We start from the raw sequence: 17,344 nt of genomic DNA, 5'->3' as shown, positions 1-17,344 counted from the left end.
ACTTGCCCAAATCCTCAACAACACTGATTTCCACAGGCGGGGACTTTGGAAAAAGGCGTTTATTGGTGTGGTGGTCTCAACACTCCCCATGAATTGGAACACACGGCCCCCAGGGCCCCCCTCCCACCTCCCCAGGTATCCCTCCCCCTCCCCACCCCATCCCGGACCCTGGGAATGGAAGACAATGTGGGATGGGGCCCACGCCCCCGTCTGAGGTACAGTCACTGCCCCTTGCCTCCCTGCCCCTCTCTGCCCTCATCTTCACCAGGCTCTGAGTGGTATGGTTTTGGGTGTGTGGAAGCTAGGGCTGGTGGCATGGTGCCTCTGCCTGGATTCCAGATGTCTGTGTGTCTCCTCTCTTTCCAACTCTGTGAGGCCTGGTGTATCAGGGCGGGGTGTTCCCACGCATAGAGCCTGTCAGCTTTCTCTGTGGATAATAGTGGCCTACTCTGAGGGAATTACTGCTCCTCACAGACTCTGGGGCAGCTGAAGCCGAGAGCTATTGCTGGTCAGTCGCTGGTGTGCGTGTGTGTGTGCGTGTGTGTATGCATGCGTGTGCATGCGTGTGTATGTGTGTGTGTGTGTGCATGCGTGTGCATGCGTGTGTGTGTGTGTGTGTGTGTGTGTGTGTGTGTGTGGTCACAGCAGCCTTTGGAGGTACTATGGGTTGAGAGGAGAGGGAGCAGGTGGCCAGGGGGCCCATGCTTGTGGGTCAGCTGCAGGGCAGCTGGAGGGTGCCACTGTGGCCAAGGGGAGTCTGGGGGTCTGGGTGGGGCAAAGCACTGAGATAGACCGGTGACAAGTGCCACCAGCCCATCAGTTGAATGGAAGCACCGATTGGCCCAGGAAGGGGGCCAGAAAGTTCAGGGTCGGGGAGGGGCAGGGGACAAGGGAGGTTTCAAGCCACTGAGCCAGTGATAGGGCCTCTGGCTGCAGGCAACTGGTGATAGAGCAGGGAGAAACAAGCCATAATGAAGATCCCCACCTATTCACAAAGGCTGAGTGACACCTGACACCCACCCTGCCTGCCCCTTCAATAGGGAGGAGAGGGGTAGGTGTTCGTGCATATATGGGAAGGTGGAAAGCTGGCAATCTTCTTGTCAAGCTTCCACCATGAAGCCCCCATACCTACCTCCAGCCAGAGGAAGAGAGGCAGCAGGAATGGGCAGGGGCCATGGGAGAGTCGGTTCCAGAGAGAGAGGCCTCCTGGTTCCCTCCCCAGCACACCTTCACACACATACACACGTACACAACATGCAGACTCATACTCATACACACACACACACACACACACACACACACACACACACACACACACGAGCCAGTTGACAGCCTGAGCTAAGAGAGGGGTGTGGAGTGGCTGGGGGTGGTGGGTCACAATTGAAACGTGAACGGGTGGCGAGAATGGCTGTAGAAAGATGCATAATTTTGCGTTATCCCTCACAGTGATGGGTTCTCTAAAAGACCTTCCTCCTCCTCTTCTTCTTTCTTCCTCTGTGGCTGAGAGCTCTTCTGTCCCCCTTGAGACCCAAGGCGCTTGCTCACCCCCTTTCTCTTGCTCCTGGCCTGGGGCCCCCTTCAGGGGGAGGTGCGCTGGACTGGGTGACATCTACATTCTCCACCACAGCCAGCCCAGGGCAGAGAGGAGGGTCAGGGGTCCTGGAGGCCTCGGAGCTGAGTTCTCCAGGGATCCTGGGCCTGTCAAAAGAGAAACAGTTACAGAGGGAGGCTGAGATGGGGAGGCCCTGCGGGTCTTTCCTGGATGCCCTCTCTCCCTCCAGCTTCCCAGGGTTGCTGTGATTAGAACTCTCTGGGGTTTGGGTTCCTTGGGCCTGCCTCTTCTATAACTGTTCTGGGTCTGAATATACTCCTAGATTTTCTCTATTTTTTTTTTTAAATTGGTTAGTCTGGATCCTTGGGGTTTGTTTTTCCCTGTTAAAAATTCTGTCAGCGTTTCTACCAGTCACCTTCTTAGGGCACCAGAAACTTCAGGGTGCCTATGTTTGTTTGACTGTTTGTGAGGGTTTTTTTTTTTTTTTTAATCACTTTGTTTTACTGGGGATGGAAGGTAATGGTTTGCACACGATAAGAAAATGCTCTATCACTGAGCCACGCCCCCAGCCCCTCACTGGGGGATTCTAGGCAAATATTAAGCTGTATCCTAGACCTCTCTTTACTCTCTATTTCACAACAGGGTCCCACTAAGTTAGTTTCAATCCTCTTTCCTTAGCCTCCCGAGTACCTGCGATAACACCCCACAATACAAGTCCCTGGCTCAGAGTCACTTTTGACCCAGCTTCTCTCTTGGCTCACACTTCTGCACCCAGACAATAACAGCCTGTAGGCTCTGCCCCCAAACAGCTTGAGATGCTGAGACTGGATTCGTGGAGCAGTAAAAAGGGCTTGTCAGCCTCATGTCACTCACTGTTTAACAGCCGTCAGTGGCCTCGGGAGCAGTGCAGTCAGTCCAGAGCCTCTGATCAGCGCTGGGAAGCTCTGAGCTCTCTAAGAGCAGCTGTCCTTGTCAGACTACTCTCCTTCCTGTGTCTTTGTAATGGCTGTTCCCTCTTCCTGCTGACTTGCACAGAGCTCCCCTTTCTCCAGCGATCTTATCTCAAACCTACCACCCCCAATTATGTCTGTATTTTTGCACATGTACCTGTTTCTTTGATATGCATCTATTAGCCCATTTGTTTATTGTTTTTCTACTAGGCCCTATGAGTCCCCAGACCTTGAACTCACTATGTAACTTCCTGCCTTCCCTTCCTGGGTGCACCACTATGTTGACTTTAAATAGTGATGGGGTTCGAGTCTAGAACTTCGTGCACACCACCTGAGAATCAGCTTCTTTACTGCTGGGGTTTCCTAAATTCTGGGCCAGGGGCTATCCCTATATCTTCACCTCCTTGCCCCACCCACTGATGTCTGGGCCCCACCAGTGCTCAGCCCCCACAACCCTGTCCCACCCCGCCGCCCAGCACAGACGCACGAAGGAGCCGCATGGAGGCGCTGGACGCTCCCAGTCGGTTGGCTGCTCGACAGGTGTAGTTGCCGTAGTGCCTGGCGCTCACGTTGGCGAAGAGAAGCATGGAGCGGGTGCGCTCTGTCTGCACTTTGAAACCCTCTGCCGAGCCGCTGCTTAGCCTGCGGGAGATCCGGATCAGGGTTGGTCTTGGCCTCCCTTGGGGGTGCAGTGCCCAGCTCCCCCACAAACACCCAGGCTCCCCCCCCCCCGCCCCGCAAAGACCCAGAGCTCTACTATGGACCCCAGGCTTCCTTACGGATCCCCTCTCCACGCACCAGGGCCACTCCAGTACATTCCCAGAATGTGTCCCTAATCCCCAGTGTCTCTTATTAAACTCAGCCCTTGGTGGTCTCTTAAATTTGTCTTCCACACTTAGCATTGACTCTCGACCCCAGACCGTCTTGCACGGGGTGGCGTGGAGGGCAATCCCAGCATTCATTACACTGGTGCCCGAAGTAGCCTTTCTTCCAGGAGCCCACAGACCCTGTAATCTAGAAACTGGACCCTAGACTCTCAGGACCCAGGACTCTGCACCTTTGCACTGCCAGGTTCTCTACCCTGGCTCTGTGATCCGAGACCTAGGGCCTCCCTCCCCTCCCCTCTTCCCTCAGCCTTGCCCGGTGCAGTCCTCACAGCCTGTCATCCTTGTACCACTGGAAATCTGCAGGCGGCACCGCCATGGCTTCGCAGCGTAGGAGGGCGGCCCGGCCCAGGGCGGTGCGCGCGCTGGTCACATCCGTGATGGTCGGGGGATCTTTAGAGGGATAGGGGACAGAGGCACATTCTTGCTGCATGAGGACTTCGGGGGCCCCATTTCAACACCCTCCTCCCCCCAGATCCGAATTCCCACAGAGCTTCCAGCTTCATGCGGCAGACCCCTCCTCCCCAGGTATCCAGGGTGAGCCATTGCGCCCCCTTGGTGCTCACAATTCACTGTGACTAGCACACGGCGGCTGTCAGGCGCCGAGTTCACCCCGTTGTGAGTAATGCATTCGTATTCCCCGGCCTGGCCCCGCTGGATGTCGGAGATTTCCAGAATCTCGCCCTCTGAGGTGAAGCCGTCTGTGGGGGAGGCGGGGAAGGGGGTGCGGGGCCGGACACAAACACTTAACACGGGACAACACGGGCACAACACGGACACACATCAGCGGGGCACAGCAGGGCCTGATGTGCCTGGGTCAGTAGGAGCCGGGAAGGTCCTGTGGGGGCAGGATGGGGCTGAGGGTGGGGCTGGGGGGCTCAAACCCAGTGGAAAGGGGCTTAGGATTTCAGCTGCAAGAGATTTAGGGATCTGGAATCTCTTGTGTCATGCTCAGGGGACCCACTTGGGAGTAGGGAGTGAAGCCGGGTTCTGGCTTTTGGTTTTCAAGGATTCAGGAAAGGCAGACAGTGAGGGAAGATCTAGAAGTTTCTTGGGGTTCAGGGAATCTGGACCTGCTGATTGAGACTGGTAATCCAGATACCTGGGCTCTTTTTTTAAAAAAACAGATGAGGTCACAAACGGTCATTTAGCACTTAGGGCAAGTAGGAGCTAGGGTTCAGAAGACACCAAGGATCAGGATGAAGGACATGAGGCTACGTTGGGTTTCCTGCTCTCAGGGCATCCAAGGAATGGGACCCAGTGATAGTCATTATGGGTCTGTAAAAATGCAGGAAGAGCCAGAGACTGGGCTATCTGGGGATGGAAGTGGTGTTATCCCGGCCTGGCATGTCAGGCAGCTTGGAGGCACCTTCAGGGAAACTGGATCTCGGAGCTCATAAAGCAGGTTGTAGGTAGAGAGAGGGGAGCTCCCGATTGCCTCTGGATCTAGGGCGGGGGCCTGAGAATGTGCATTTCTGCAAACTTCCCAGGAGTTGCTGATGCTGAGGTCTGGGGACCACTCAAACTGCTAGGTTATACAACATCCAACAGAGGAGAGTACAGGACTGCTAGGTGAATGAATGGTAGGACATTAGATGCAGCCTAGCTCGGGGCCTGAGTCAGGAGAATCTGTCTGGGGGAGGGAAGCTGGGGTGGGGAGTGTCAGGTGACTTGGAGACAAGAGCCCAGCCTGAACATTAGGTGGGAGGCCACCAGATAAGGGGATGGGAGTCTGTTAAGAAATGGGGGTCAGGGTGGGAAGGAATCAAGTCATCAGAAGGGCTAGAGGGGTTCAGAGGGAGGGAGTCTGGGGCTCCAGCTAGGGATGTGGGAGGACAGAGGGGCTCAGATTACAGCCAGGGGAGGATCCTCACCTCGGAGCTGTCTCCACGTGACAGTGGGCTCTGGCCTTCCCACAGCCAGGCAGAGAAGGTTCACATTGCCCCCTTCATTCACTGCCACAGGTGAGGAGATGTTCACGATGCGGGCAGGAACTGGAGACAGAGGAGAGAGCTGGGGTGAGGATGCCTTTCTAGCCACTCACACCTAAGCTCCACTGTTTCAGATCCAAGATCAAAGCCTGGCCCTCCTCCCTCAGGCCCAGGATTACAGACCCCAGCTCACCTCCATTAGACCCAGGGATGTGGGCTCAGACCCTCCTCACTCAGACCCATGAGTGTAGACTCCACACTACAGCCCCCCACCCTCGGACTGAGGAGTCCAAAGTCCATCTCTCCTCCCTCAGATCAAGGGGTCCAGATGTCAGCCCTCCCTCCCACCCAGGAGTCATACTCAGACTCAATCTTATTTCCTCAGACCCTGGGGTACAGACCCCAGCTCTCCTCTTTCCCACCACACCCAGGAGTACAGACCACAGTTCTCTCATCAGATCCAGGAGTCCAGACTTTAGCCCTCCTTCCTCACCCCCAGAGGCGTGCACACTAACTCTCCTTCCTCATGTCTAGGAACCCCCTGAACCTCTCCTTGGGAAATAAGTGCAAACAGGGAGAAACAACCAGGCTTGTGTGTTTCCTGAGTGCCCAGTCACGGGGAGTCACAGTAACACAGCTCAGCAAACACACAGAGCTGAGGCTGAGTACCTCTCCCACTGCCTTGTTAGAGAACCACTGCGGTGCCACCCCACCTCGAGCCTGGTGAAATCCACAAGGGCGAGGTGGCCCATGCTCCACTCTCTTGTATCCCAGGGTGGTGACCAGCAGTGGGCCAAGTGTACCTAGGGCAGGCTGTTTAGTAGTGCCTCCTAGCCCTGACCGTCCTGCAGGCCTGTCTTCCTGTCCCCTCCCCACCTGTCCTCATCTTCACACAGGGCTCACCATGGACGATGAGGTAGACCTGAGTGGTATAGGGCTGGTGGCGGGTCTGGAAGGAGCAGGTGTAGAGGCCCTCGTCACCGAGCCCCACCTGGGTGATGAGGATCGAGAACTCCTCAGGTGTGTTGATGAGCAGCCGCACCCGGGGGTCACTGGTCCAGCGGTCGTTTCCTGCATACAGGATGTTGGAGCGGTTCAGCCAGGCCACTCGAGTCACGTGCTCATCAATGAAGCAGCTGGGGAGGAAGGGGAGGATAAGAAGAGAAGGCAAGGGTTTCCCCATCCACTGCCACTACACCTGCAGGACCCTGGGAAGCAGACAGGGCAGAGCCCACTCTACAGGAGGGTAAAGCAAGCCTCAGAGAGGGGAGAGGCCCGGAAGCCAGCCTTCTGAGGAACTGCTGTGTATTAGAGAGGAAGGGAGGGAGGGAGACGGACTCGGAGGTGGGAAGTGGGGGCAAAGACCCTGAGAGAGAAGAACAGAGACAAGTGGGGAGAAATAGAGATAGGACACAAGAAAGATGGGACAGAGACTCCGAGAAAGGAGGCAAAGATGGAGAGGAGAGGAGTGGGGGGGACTTGGAAAGAGAAAAAGGGGGAAGAAGAGACAGAGGGGCGAGACATTGCGATAAGAATATTTGAGAGAGACACAGACACACACAGAGAGATTAGATAGATAGATAGATAGATAGATAGATAGATAGATAGATAGATAGATAGATAGATAGATAGTAGATAGGTAGATAGACAGACAGATAGATAGATAGACTGACAGACAGACAGATAACACAGGGGCAATGACACAGGTGGGGAAGAGACCCTAGTGAGGAGATGGCCCCAGAGACCGATAACCTTCACTCAGCATCCTTGCACTCATGGTCTACAGGATTTTGAATCCTAGTAGTCCCCACATCTTCACTTTTATGAGGGCAGTGAGGTCTACTATAGGTCGAGCTGGGCTTAGTGTCCACAGCCCCTCACAGCTGGCTCCAGATGCAGGTGATGTCATCAAGGCTTGTGCATGCAGAGTGGGTGGAGGGGCGTAGCCTTGGGAAGCCCAGGCTGCCCGAGCCCCCACCGGGGTGTACCTGAGGGTGGCGTTGTCACCTTCACACACTGTGTAGTTGTCCGCGGGGGAGCTGAACTCCAGGCTCTGGGAGAGCAGTCCTGCAGAAGGGAGGGGATTGCTCAGCCTTGGCAGCTGGGGTGGGGCCAGCTGTGGCAAACACCCCGTTCACGGACACAAACACAGGCATCTGCATCCACTGCTACAAGAATTCATTGTTTTTAGAAATTCACACATAGTGGACATACTCAGAATAGACCAATATATGTCATGTCCCTTCCTGTGGGTCTCTTCTGACTCATAAACAAAATGGAACTCTTGCCGACCAGTGTGCTTATGCAGATGACACCCAATTGCAGCCCATACACACAGACAAATGTGCATGCAGAGAGATACATGCACATTGGTGCATGTGTACATAGACACATCCATACAGACACCTGTGCACCCAGACACATATATGCACATATCAAACACAGTGACACAGACATGCAGACACATCCAAGCACTCAGCTACACGAGTATGCAAAGCAAAGTGTTCAGAGACACATTAGTGTGCACAGACTCCCAGTTACATACTATGGAACACTGTCCCCTGGGGCACAACGAGATTGCTGTCTTGATAGCAGAGCACCACAGGAGGTGTTTGCAGGACTGGACTAAGTAATAGTCCCTTGTGGGAAGGATGCTCTCAGGGCACTGGAGGCAACACAGGAACGGGTCATGCCAGCTCGTGGGGTGGCACATAGAAGCCCCTCAGGAGGAACCTCGTTAATTTCGCTGGGGTGTGGCGGGGACGGGGGGTGGGGAGACAGGGGGAGGGACGGACAACTCTTCTTTGATGGTGTAGCTGCCTGCACGTTGCCCACGTTCCTGTGAGTCACTCTCACCCACACTCCTGTGAAAACCCCATTTGAACTCTTGGTCCACCAACTAGACCTGGATTTCAGAATTATTTCTCTAGTGTGTTGTTTGTGCCCTGTCTGGGGTGGGTAGACGTTTCTTTTGTTGTTGCTTTGGTTATATGTATGTGTGGTGTGTGCCCTTGGAAAGGGCATTGGATCCCTTGGAGTTGGAGTTACAGGCTATTCGCTATTGTAAGCTGCCTGATGTGGGTGCTGGGCACTGAACTCGGGTTCTCTGCAGAAATAGAAGCTGCCTTCATTATTGAGCCATCTCTCCAGCCCCACTGAGAGATGTTTATTCAAGTCTCCTCAGGAAAAGTCACACAATGCATAGATGTAATAAACAAGCATGCAGGTAGGTTCACATAAAGACCCAGGTACCATGTGTATACATACAAGTGCTCAGGACTCATTCATATACATACACACTTGCACACACAACAACACATTGTACGCATTCATACACACAGACTGTTGAGCACAAGTACACATGCATGCACAGACACTCATACATACATGAAATATATTTTAACAAATATACACATGAACATCTGAGCAGTTGTACATACATACACACAGATGCACATAAACACATTAACTCAGACATACATGTGCAGACACACACAGAGGGAGCTATCACAGATACTAAACACGGGCTTGTATGCATACCTCTAGGCATCCTGTGTGGTTGAACACACACACACACACACACACACACACACACACACACACCCCTGCCAGACACACTTGGCATGCCAGTGCTCATGGTGCACAACAGGCCTGCTTGCACACACCAGTGCGGCCCGGTTGCACCACCATTCAAGTCTGTGGATCGGGGCCAGCAGCCTGGACCAGGGCCAGGGAGTGGGGGCTGGGTAAGTGGGGGCAAGGAGACTGCACTAAAAGGAGTGAATGACCTTGGATGATTGGAGCGGGAGGGCCCTGAGAGGGCTGCCCTGCCCCCAGCCTAGGAAAAGGAGCTAATTAATCTAATGAATTAATTGCCCGTGGTATGCCAATGACTCCCTGGGGGCCTCTCAATCAACAGCCCCTCAGGATGGGGCTAGGACAGAATGATATAGCAAGCTGGCTAGGCCTGGGATTTGGGTCTGAGCCCTGAAGGCTCTCAGCCTGGGGTCATGCAGGCCAGAGCCACTGCTGCTCTGTGAGAAGCCCACGCAGAGGACTTTGTCACATGTGCTCAGGTAACAACGGGATGTGTACACACATACACACCCAGCCAGGGCCTAGGAAAAACACAAAGCCAAGGCTAAGCCCGGTCATACACATGGCTACTGCCCAGGTCAGAGGGACACCCACAGCCCCAGACACATGCCTAGCAGAAGGTCACTTGTAGAAATCAGCCGTTTCCCAGAAGCAGATAGACCCGTTCAGCTGCAAACGGATGCCAAAGGCCAAACAGCACTGGTGCTCCGAGTCACTCTGCTGCTCCCTCAGGGTTCCACCGACAGCAGCCTCACATCCCACACACAGCTGCAAAGTCCGCTCACCCAGGGTTGCAGACAAGCAGCATTGCCAGCCTGAGCAGACATTCCCTACACCCACTTTGGAAGGCTTCTGGTCCCACTTGCACAAAGCTACCACTTGTCTAAGGGGACAGACCACCACACTGTCACATCCCCTCCAATACACAGGGGCTGCCCTGTCTAAGAATCTGTAATAATCTTAATAATTAATAATCTTAATAAATCATGCTGTCACCTCTGACCAGGTCATGCATGGTCGCCTGTGTGTGTGTGTGTGTGTGTGTGTGTGTGTGTGTGTGTGTGTGTGTGAGTTTAAAAGTCACATATTAAAATATGCATCCAGACCAAAGGAAGCGAGGGAATGTGATGTGATGATCAGTTCAGGAACACAGCCCGGTGTGATACCACCATCCCTTCATAAGCTGGCCAACACAGATACACCCTGCAGCATGCCAAGCTCTTGTAGTATCCTAGACAGGGCCCTCAACCCTGGCCAATTGAGGGCTGGAGTTTCCTGGGCACTGTATGTTCCCAGATCCCCCACCCTACAGTAGTGACAGCATAGGATACCCACAGATATTGCTGCAAGTCCCCTGTGGGTAGATCATACTCCACTACCCCAGTGCTCTGAAGAGAGGACAGGTGGGGACCAGTGAGCTGTCCAAGGTGACAGCCCTCCCGGCATGTCCAGTCCCACTCACACAGGCTCAATGTGCAAACAGGGGCCCTGAGATAGAGAGTGGAGGCCCACACCCCAGGAAAGCCCTCAGCCACAGGTTCCAGAGGGACAGAGGCACCTCTTGCCACAGGACGCTTCTCAACACTGGCACTGCCACTTCTGAAGGCTCCAGCGGCCCCTGGGACCAAAGCTTGCCTGTCAAGTCCCAGAGTCCCCGTGTCCCCCTCCTGCCTCCAGCCCCCCGGGGGCCCAGATGTGCCTCTCTCTGCTCCTCCATCCACTACTCCCTCAAATCCCTCTTCTCCAGTGGCTCAGGTGAACTCCAGCGCCAGTGCTCAGGTCATGTCACCCAGAATCAAGGTGGTCTTGTGGACAGTCCTAGGTGACATGCTGATCAATGAGCCTGTCCCTCAATGGGCCTTTAGCTCCTTGTCTCTGAATATGGATACCACAGGCCTTCATATGTGTATTAAAAACAACACCCAGACCCTGGGTTCAGGTGCTGTGCAGCCTGGGCTTCACTCAAAGAGCGTGGAGACCAAGTCAGGCAGGCATTCATTTACCCAAAGACAATCTTTTTTACGTTTTCTTTTCTTTTCTTAGACAGGGTCTCTCTACCTAGTCCTAGCTGTCCGGGAGTTCACTATGTAAACCAGGATGGTCTTGAACTTACAGAGACCTGCCTGCCTCTGCCTCCCAAATGCTGGGATTAAAGGCATGGGCCACCACATCTGGCCCCAAAGACAATCTTAAAACTCCACTGGACCCGAATCCTCTCCATGTTGCCTGAGTTTCCCGATTGTGGCCACGTGTGGGAACTCCTCCAGGGCTGCAGCATGATCCAGTGCAGTGCCTGGCCAACATCAAGCCTTAAAAGATGTTTAAGGTATCAATGTGGAAACCCTCCTAGGAACACTCCCAGACTCCAAGTCTGGTCTTCCTTCACACAGAGCCTGCGCACTCTCCATCATAACTAAATTCACAGAAGACACCCACCTCTCCTGCAAACTAGACATTGTGACTCAGCTCTATGTCCCTGGGGTCTCCTGGCTCTCACTGGAGTCCTCTTGGAAGTAGCTGTTGGCTAAATAAATATGAATGGATGCCTGTGACTCTTGCACTCATTCTCATTCTTCAAGACTCCAACATAAATACCCCATTCAGGAAGAGCTCTTGACTGCTCAGGTGAGAGCCCCCACACCCTGTTCTAGGTGGCCAGGTTAGATGTCTGTAGCGCCTCCCTTACCTGACCTGGAGTTTCTGGATGGTGTTATTAAAAATATTCATTTATTTGTACTTTATGTGTACACGTGTGTGCCTGTGTGGGTTTATGTGCACCATGTGAATGCAGAAGCATCCACAGAAAACAGAAGAGGGTGCTGGATTCCCTGGAACGGGAGTTAGAGGCAGCTGTGAGCTGTCATGTGGGTGCTGGGAGCCAAACCCAGGTCTTCTGCAAGAGCAGCAAGTGCTCTTACCCACTGGGCCATCTCTTCAGTCCCACATGCTGTGAAGTTTGTCTTTGTGACCCAGGACTGTGCCTTGCTTAGATCAGAGAGAGGTCTATGGAAAGGAAGTATAAGGTTCTAAAGACAAGTAACAGATCTCAAAGAAGCCCAGGCTAGGAAGCCCAATGTCGACCCTCCCATGTCTTGACTACACATCCCCATGGTTTGAGCCATAGTTTCCCCATCTGGAGAAAACAAAGAATAAGAATTCAGTGCAAGTTTTTCTGAGCACTGCCTTGAGAGTTCACAAGTAAAAGTCATGCTTAGTTCAGCACCTGACATGTCAAATAGCCTAAGAAGCGCTGGCTGTGTCGAAAAGCACATTCTTGGCAAATGAAAATGAAAACAAAGTCTCTTACTGGAGATAGGGTAGATTAGAGAGACATTGTGAAAGTCAGACTTGGTGGCTCATGCCTGTAATCGCAGCACTTGGAAAGTGAGGCAGAAGGATTGCCCCAAATTTGAGGCCAGCTTGACTACAGAGTTCCAAGCCGGCCTGGACTACAGAGTAAGTTCCAGGCCAGTTTGAAATATATAGTGAGACTGTGGGGGGTATGTAATAACATATATAAAAATATAAATAATAAGCTGAGAAAGAGAGCTTAGGGATTTAGAAGGGAGGCATTCTGTGAGGACAGGCTCCTCCCAGGCTCCTGCTCTTGTGAGATTTCCAGTCTAGACTAACAGAATAAATCAATACAGAGGTCACAGTCAAGGGAGGAAGAGATTTCTGACAAGCTCTGTGCCCAGAAATTAGAAGAAAGAATCTTTAGGGATCCTGGAGGAACCTCGGGCAAAGCTGGGGCCCTTGGGTGAGGACTGGAGCTGGCCGGAACGGTATGATCCTACTACCTGGGGCCCGGAGCTCCTTTAGGCTGCCCAGGGAAGGGCTACAGAAGGAATAGTCTCTGGCATGATGGGCACACCTTTGCTCCACTTGGAAGCCTGGGGCCCCCACTCGTGTGATGCCTGGGCGCTGCCCATCAGCCACCCTTTTCTGCAGGCTGACACCTCAGGACCTTTACACACACCGTTTTCCTTGGGACCTGGAAAGGAAAAGGACCTGGAAAGCTAAGACTGGATTCGCTCTTCCTTTAGGCCTTAACCCTCTTCTCACCTTCCCAGGTGGCTTCCTGGACCACCCTTCTTTAAATGGACAACTCATCCTCCAAAGCACTTCTAGCCTCTTCCCTTTATGTGACACTCCCTGAGATGACCTATCTACTTGTTTGTTGGATTTTGTTTTCAGCCGATTCTTGATCTCTCTTCTTTTCCCTGTAAGCTCTGTGAAGGAGTGCTTAGTGTGGCTCACTCCCTGCCCCCTGCCCTCACCACACACACCACATTCTCAGGTACCTAGAATGTCAGTTTACACAATACTTGCTAAGCCAGTGAAGCAGGTGTGGTAGCACACAGTTGTGATCCTGGTGCTGGGGACACTAAGGTATGACAACTGCTGCAAGTTTGAGACCAGCCTGGGCTACCCACAAGGTGGGACAATACATGACTACCCTCTGAGTTCCAGACCAGCTTGGGCTGCTAAGTCTGATAACTTGAGTTCAATCCCCTGGACCCACATGGTGGAAGTAGAGAACTGACTTCCACAAGTTGTCCTCTGACCCCCACTATACAAATAAGTAAATGCAGTATTAGGAAAAAAGAAAAAAAAGGATCAAGGGTCAGAGTCTGGTACAGGATGCAAGGGCCATGGAATGGTCAGGGGGTGGCACTGGGCTTCGTTGCTGGCTGCTGTGTGCATGCCCTCTCCCCTCCAGCCGCTCCAGGAGCAGGAGGTATCCCCTTCCCCCACCAACTCACTCACTCTGTTGAATTTTTTGATGCAGTTAGTTTTGAGACAGAATCTCAGATAGCCCAGGCTAGCTCAGTAGCAAAGACTGATCTTGGACCTCTGATCTTCCTGCCTCTGCTCCCTAATGCAGGGAATACAGGTATGCACCACCATGCCCCAGCTTATGCAGCTCTGGGGGTCGAACCCAGGGCCTCCTGCATGCTAACCAAGCACTCTACCAACTGAGCCACATCCCCAGCCGGCAAAGCTTCATTTTGTAATGAATATGTGAATGTGTGGATGGTGTTGGCATAAAGGATTTGGGGTGGGGGATTAATTGTAGGCTTATAGTTACATAGCCAAGGAGGTTTTGCTAAGTGTAAATAAGAAATGGGCTGACTTTATTTCTGTTTTAGGAAGAAAACACTAGCAAGAACCAACGGGCCTCCTTTGCTCTGCATTGAAAGTTGTGTGGAATGAGTTTGTGGAAGGGAGAGAAAGCTGAGGAAGTATTCCCCTCTGCTGCCTGGCTCCTCATCCATCAGCTTCTCTCAGGTGTGTGTGAGACCTGGGCAGGGTAGCACACAGCCATAGTCCCAGGATCTAGGAAGAAAAGGCAGGAGGATGGCCTTCAGTTCAAGGCCAGCGTGGTCTACATTTTCCAGGCCAACTATGGCTACATACTAAGACCCTGTCAAAAACAACCAAAAACAAACAAACAAAAACCACACACACACACAAAAAAAAACCACCCAAAAAACAAACAAACAAAAAAACTGTGAGAGAAGAGAGAAGCCCATGCCTGTAATCATAGCACTTGGAAGGCTGAGACCGGAGGATCACCTTGAATTCAAGGCCAGTCTGTGAGACTCTTTTTTTTTTTTTTTTTTAAGATTTATTTATTTATTTATTTATGTGTGTGAGTATTCTGTCTTCCTGTACATCTTCATGACAGAAGAGGGCATCAGATCCCATTGTAAATGATTGTCAGCCACCATGTGGTTGCTGGGAATTGAACTCAGGACCTCTGGAAGAGCAGTCGGTGCTCTTAACCTCTGAGCCATCTCTCCAGCCCATCTGTGAGACTCTTGACTAGAAAAATACGTGAGGAAGTTGGGGTCAAGGACTTGGTTCTTACATGCTCCTTGTGAAAAACATGGTTTGAAAAAAAAGAAGACACTATTTTGCATACTTAACAAAATAAGGTGCCCCCCCAACACACACACACAAAGTAGCAGTGGGTATGAATGGGGCACCTGCCTGACAGGTAGATTTATCTTGGCTCAGCCCACTGGGTTCTATCTTCTCTCACTCTCAGGTTTTCATTGATCAAGGTCATATGGCTTCGCCAGAGACAAGCCCTCCCACCGCCCACCGCCCCCGCCCTGCCCCGCCCCCTCCCGCCCCCAGGGGAGGACCCCAGGAGACATGCATAGTAATGATTTCTGAGAGGCAAATTGACAAAGGGAACAGTACCTTAAGAAGAGAGTTGGGTGGAGTCAGGGCTCAAGGAGGTACAGTGAGGGGAGGAAGGAACAGGTGCAGAAGTGAACAGGGGTACAGTATGAGTGAGGGAGGAAGGAAGGAAAGAGGAGGGACTCCATCACAGGACCCAATGGAGATCAGACGTGCCACACCATGCTGAAACCAGCCGGGATGGAAAGACAGCCCAGGGAGACAGGGAGTGCCACCAGCAAGTAACAGAGACTGGCAAGGAGGGCCCATAAATAAACCAGAAACAGAAAACTAAAGCCACAGGCGAGAAGGTCAGCAAGTAAGACAGTGCTCAACCTTGTACTGTGCTAAGCGGTGGACTTTCTGGCCCATTCCATTCCTGGCAGATTCCATGCCCTCCCCCAATAGATCTGTGTGTGGGCGTCCTGCGTGGACAGGGTTGTTCATGTGACTCTAGTCTGCAGGTGCAGTTTGGCTGGGATGCTGGGATGTTTGTGTGACTGTGGGTGACATGACTGGAGGCCCAGAGTAGCTGCTTCCCTTGGGGCTGCCAGCTGGGGTCATAATGTTGGGTCCCTGATGGCATAGCATGTCCCTGATTCTGTGATGCTTGATTGGACAGGGCCTGGAGGAAGTGATGTAGAAACGCCAGTTTAACACTTTCTCGGCTTCTTGGGTACCCACAGCTCACTCTTCTGCCCCATCCCTCTCCCTCCTGTGCCCGCAGGGTCCTTTCCTTGACCATACTCTCCTTGACAAGCCTGCAGGGGGGACAGTCCAGACACATCCTCAAGGCAGGACTCACACCTGCTGTTACAGAGGGTCTCCAGGTCCACTGGACTGGTTGAGACCCTTGAGACCCTGCATTAATTCCTCCTGTCCTACCTTCTCCAGCCCCCCCTCCACTCCTTCACCTGTCCATTTCTCCATCCAAATAGTCATCCAATTAAAGACTTTAGATCAGAATCCTTAGCCCAGCACCCCAACTTGCTGGCTTCCCAATGCCATCTCCCAATTAACTGCAACACCCCAAATGCCAACACTTTCAGCTGAGAGGAAAACCCGGATAGGGAGTTTCAGCCCTTTCTCTGTTTTCCCTGGGTCTGGGATTTATTTCAGTCTTTGGGCATTCTGTCCCTGTTTCTTGCTGACCCTGGGAAGACATTCCCTCCTTCACCTCCGTCTAAAGACGCAGAGCCCTGTCCCCAGGCAAGGACTGCGCAGGGGACCCTCTCCAAAACGCAAAGACAAGACCTCTCCACGCACGGGGCATCATTCCAGCCTAGTACCCCAACTCAGTTTGGAGACTCTGCCCAGGCAGGGACTGTCACCCCAATGTCTGAGCCCCTACCTGACCTAGAGCTGTATATTTCTGCCGCCCCAGGCCAGCAGCAGGTGTCGGCGACCCTCTTGCTAGTGATGGAGCAGCTGACCAGATGGGGACATGCACCCCTGAACCCCGCGCATCCATGCACCCAAGGACCCCCTGCCCAGTCAAGGACTGCTGCCAGGTCTCCGGCTCCAGACCTCCGCATACCCCTACCCTCAAGGGGTACCTCCCTGCCCGCCTCCGCCCTGGCCCTGTACCCCCTCCCGGGACCCTGGCGTCCCCGCCGAGCCCCCCCCGCCCCCGGCGCTGCGGTACCTCGGCTGATGACGGCCAGGCCGGCCAGGGCGGCGGCGGCGAGGAGCCGGAGCCGGGCCCCGGGCGCAGGGGGGGGCATCGCGGCGGCGCGGAGGGGGAGGGGAGGGGGCGGTCGGGGCGCGCGAGCCTGGGGGAGAGGGGGAGGGGAAGGGGGACCCCGCCTGCGGCTGCACCGGCCCGGGGGGCGGCGGGGGCGGGGGGAGGGGGCTGGGGGGGCGCGACGAGGCGGCTGGAGCTGCTGCAGACCCGGGGAGGGGGGTGGCGCTGACGGGCAGGGAGACCGGCCAATCAGGGCAGGCGGGGGGCCGCGGAGGCGGGGCCTGGGGGGGTTGCTCGTTGGAGGGAGAGGCCTTTGTTACTGTGGCCCGGCCCCTCCCCCGACCTCCCCCGGGCCACAGGCGTCCTCCTGGTCTCCAGAACCTGGGCCTGAGATGCACTTCATCCAACTGCCTCCTGCTGCAGGAGCCAAAACCCTCCTCCCCCGAGCCGGGTCCTGTCCCTCCTCCCTCAGACCCAAGGTGCACAGACTAAGGGAGATCCTCCTTCCTTAGTCATAGGAGACCCAGGTGCAAAAGCCACAGCCTCCTTCCTTA

The 17,344-nt window shown here is 53.7% G+C and overlaps 1 protein-coding gene across 1 annotated transcript; it reads right to left on the bottom strand.

Annotated features, from left to right (window-relative positions):
- Positions 1-161: 161 nt before the first annotated feature.
- Positions 162-16,851, bottom strand: Iglon5 (IgLON family member 5). The gene is made up of 8 exons (XM_076576784.1): positions 16,752-16,851; positions 7,306-7,384; positions 6,221-6,453; positions 5,261-5,380; positions 3,953-4,087; positions 3,659-3,779; positions 2,990-3,144; positions 162-1,698 (listed from the first exon to the last, which is right to left on the bottom strand). Exons 1-8 carry the CDS (start codon positions 16,828-16,830, stop codon positions 1,610-1,612), a joined length of 1,011 nt encoding a protein of 336 aa, XP_076432899.1. The 5' UTR covers positions 16,831-16,851; the 3' UTR covers positions 162-1,609.
- Between the last annotated feature and the right edge of the window lie 493 nt (positions 16,852-17,344).

The sequence above is a fragment of the Peromyscus maniculatus genome, chromosome 1 (genome assembly GCF_049852395.1).
Source record: "Peromyscus maniculatus bairdii isolate BWxNUB_F1_BW_parent chromosome 1, HU_Pman_BW_mat_3.1, whole genome shotgun sequence".
NCBI classification, from domain to species: domain Eukaryota; kingdom Metazoa; phylum Chordata; class Mammalia; order Rodentia; family Cricetidae; genus Peromyscus; species Peromyscus maniculatus.
The sequence above is the reverse complement of the archived record's forward strand: the minus strand, read 5'-3'. Positions and strand labels throughout refer to the sequence as shown.

Coding starts and splice junctions, on each gene's coding strand:
- Iglon5 (XM_076576784.1), bottom strand. CDS start 16,830: ATGCCCCCCCCTGCGCCCGGGGCCCGGCTCCGGCTCCTCGCCGCCGCC. Junction 6,454..7,305: donor GGTGACAACGCCACCCTCAG/GTACACCCCGGT, acceptor CTTCCTCCCCAG/CTGCTTCATTGATGAGCACG. Junction 3,780..3,952: donor TGTGCTAGTCACAGTGAATT/GTGAGCACCAAG, acceptor ATCCCTCTAAAG/ATCCCCCGACCATCACGGAT.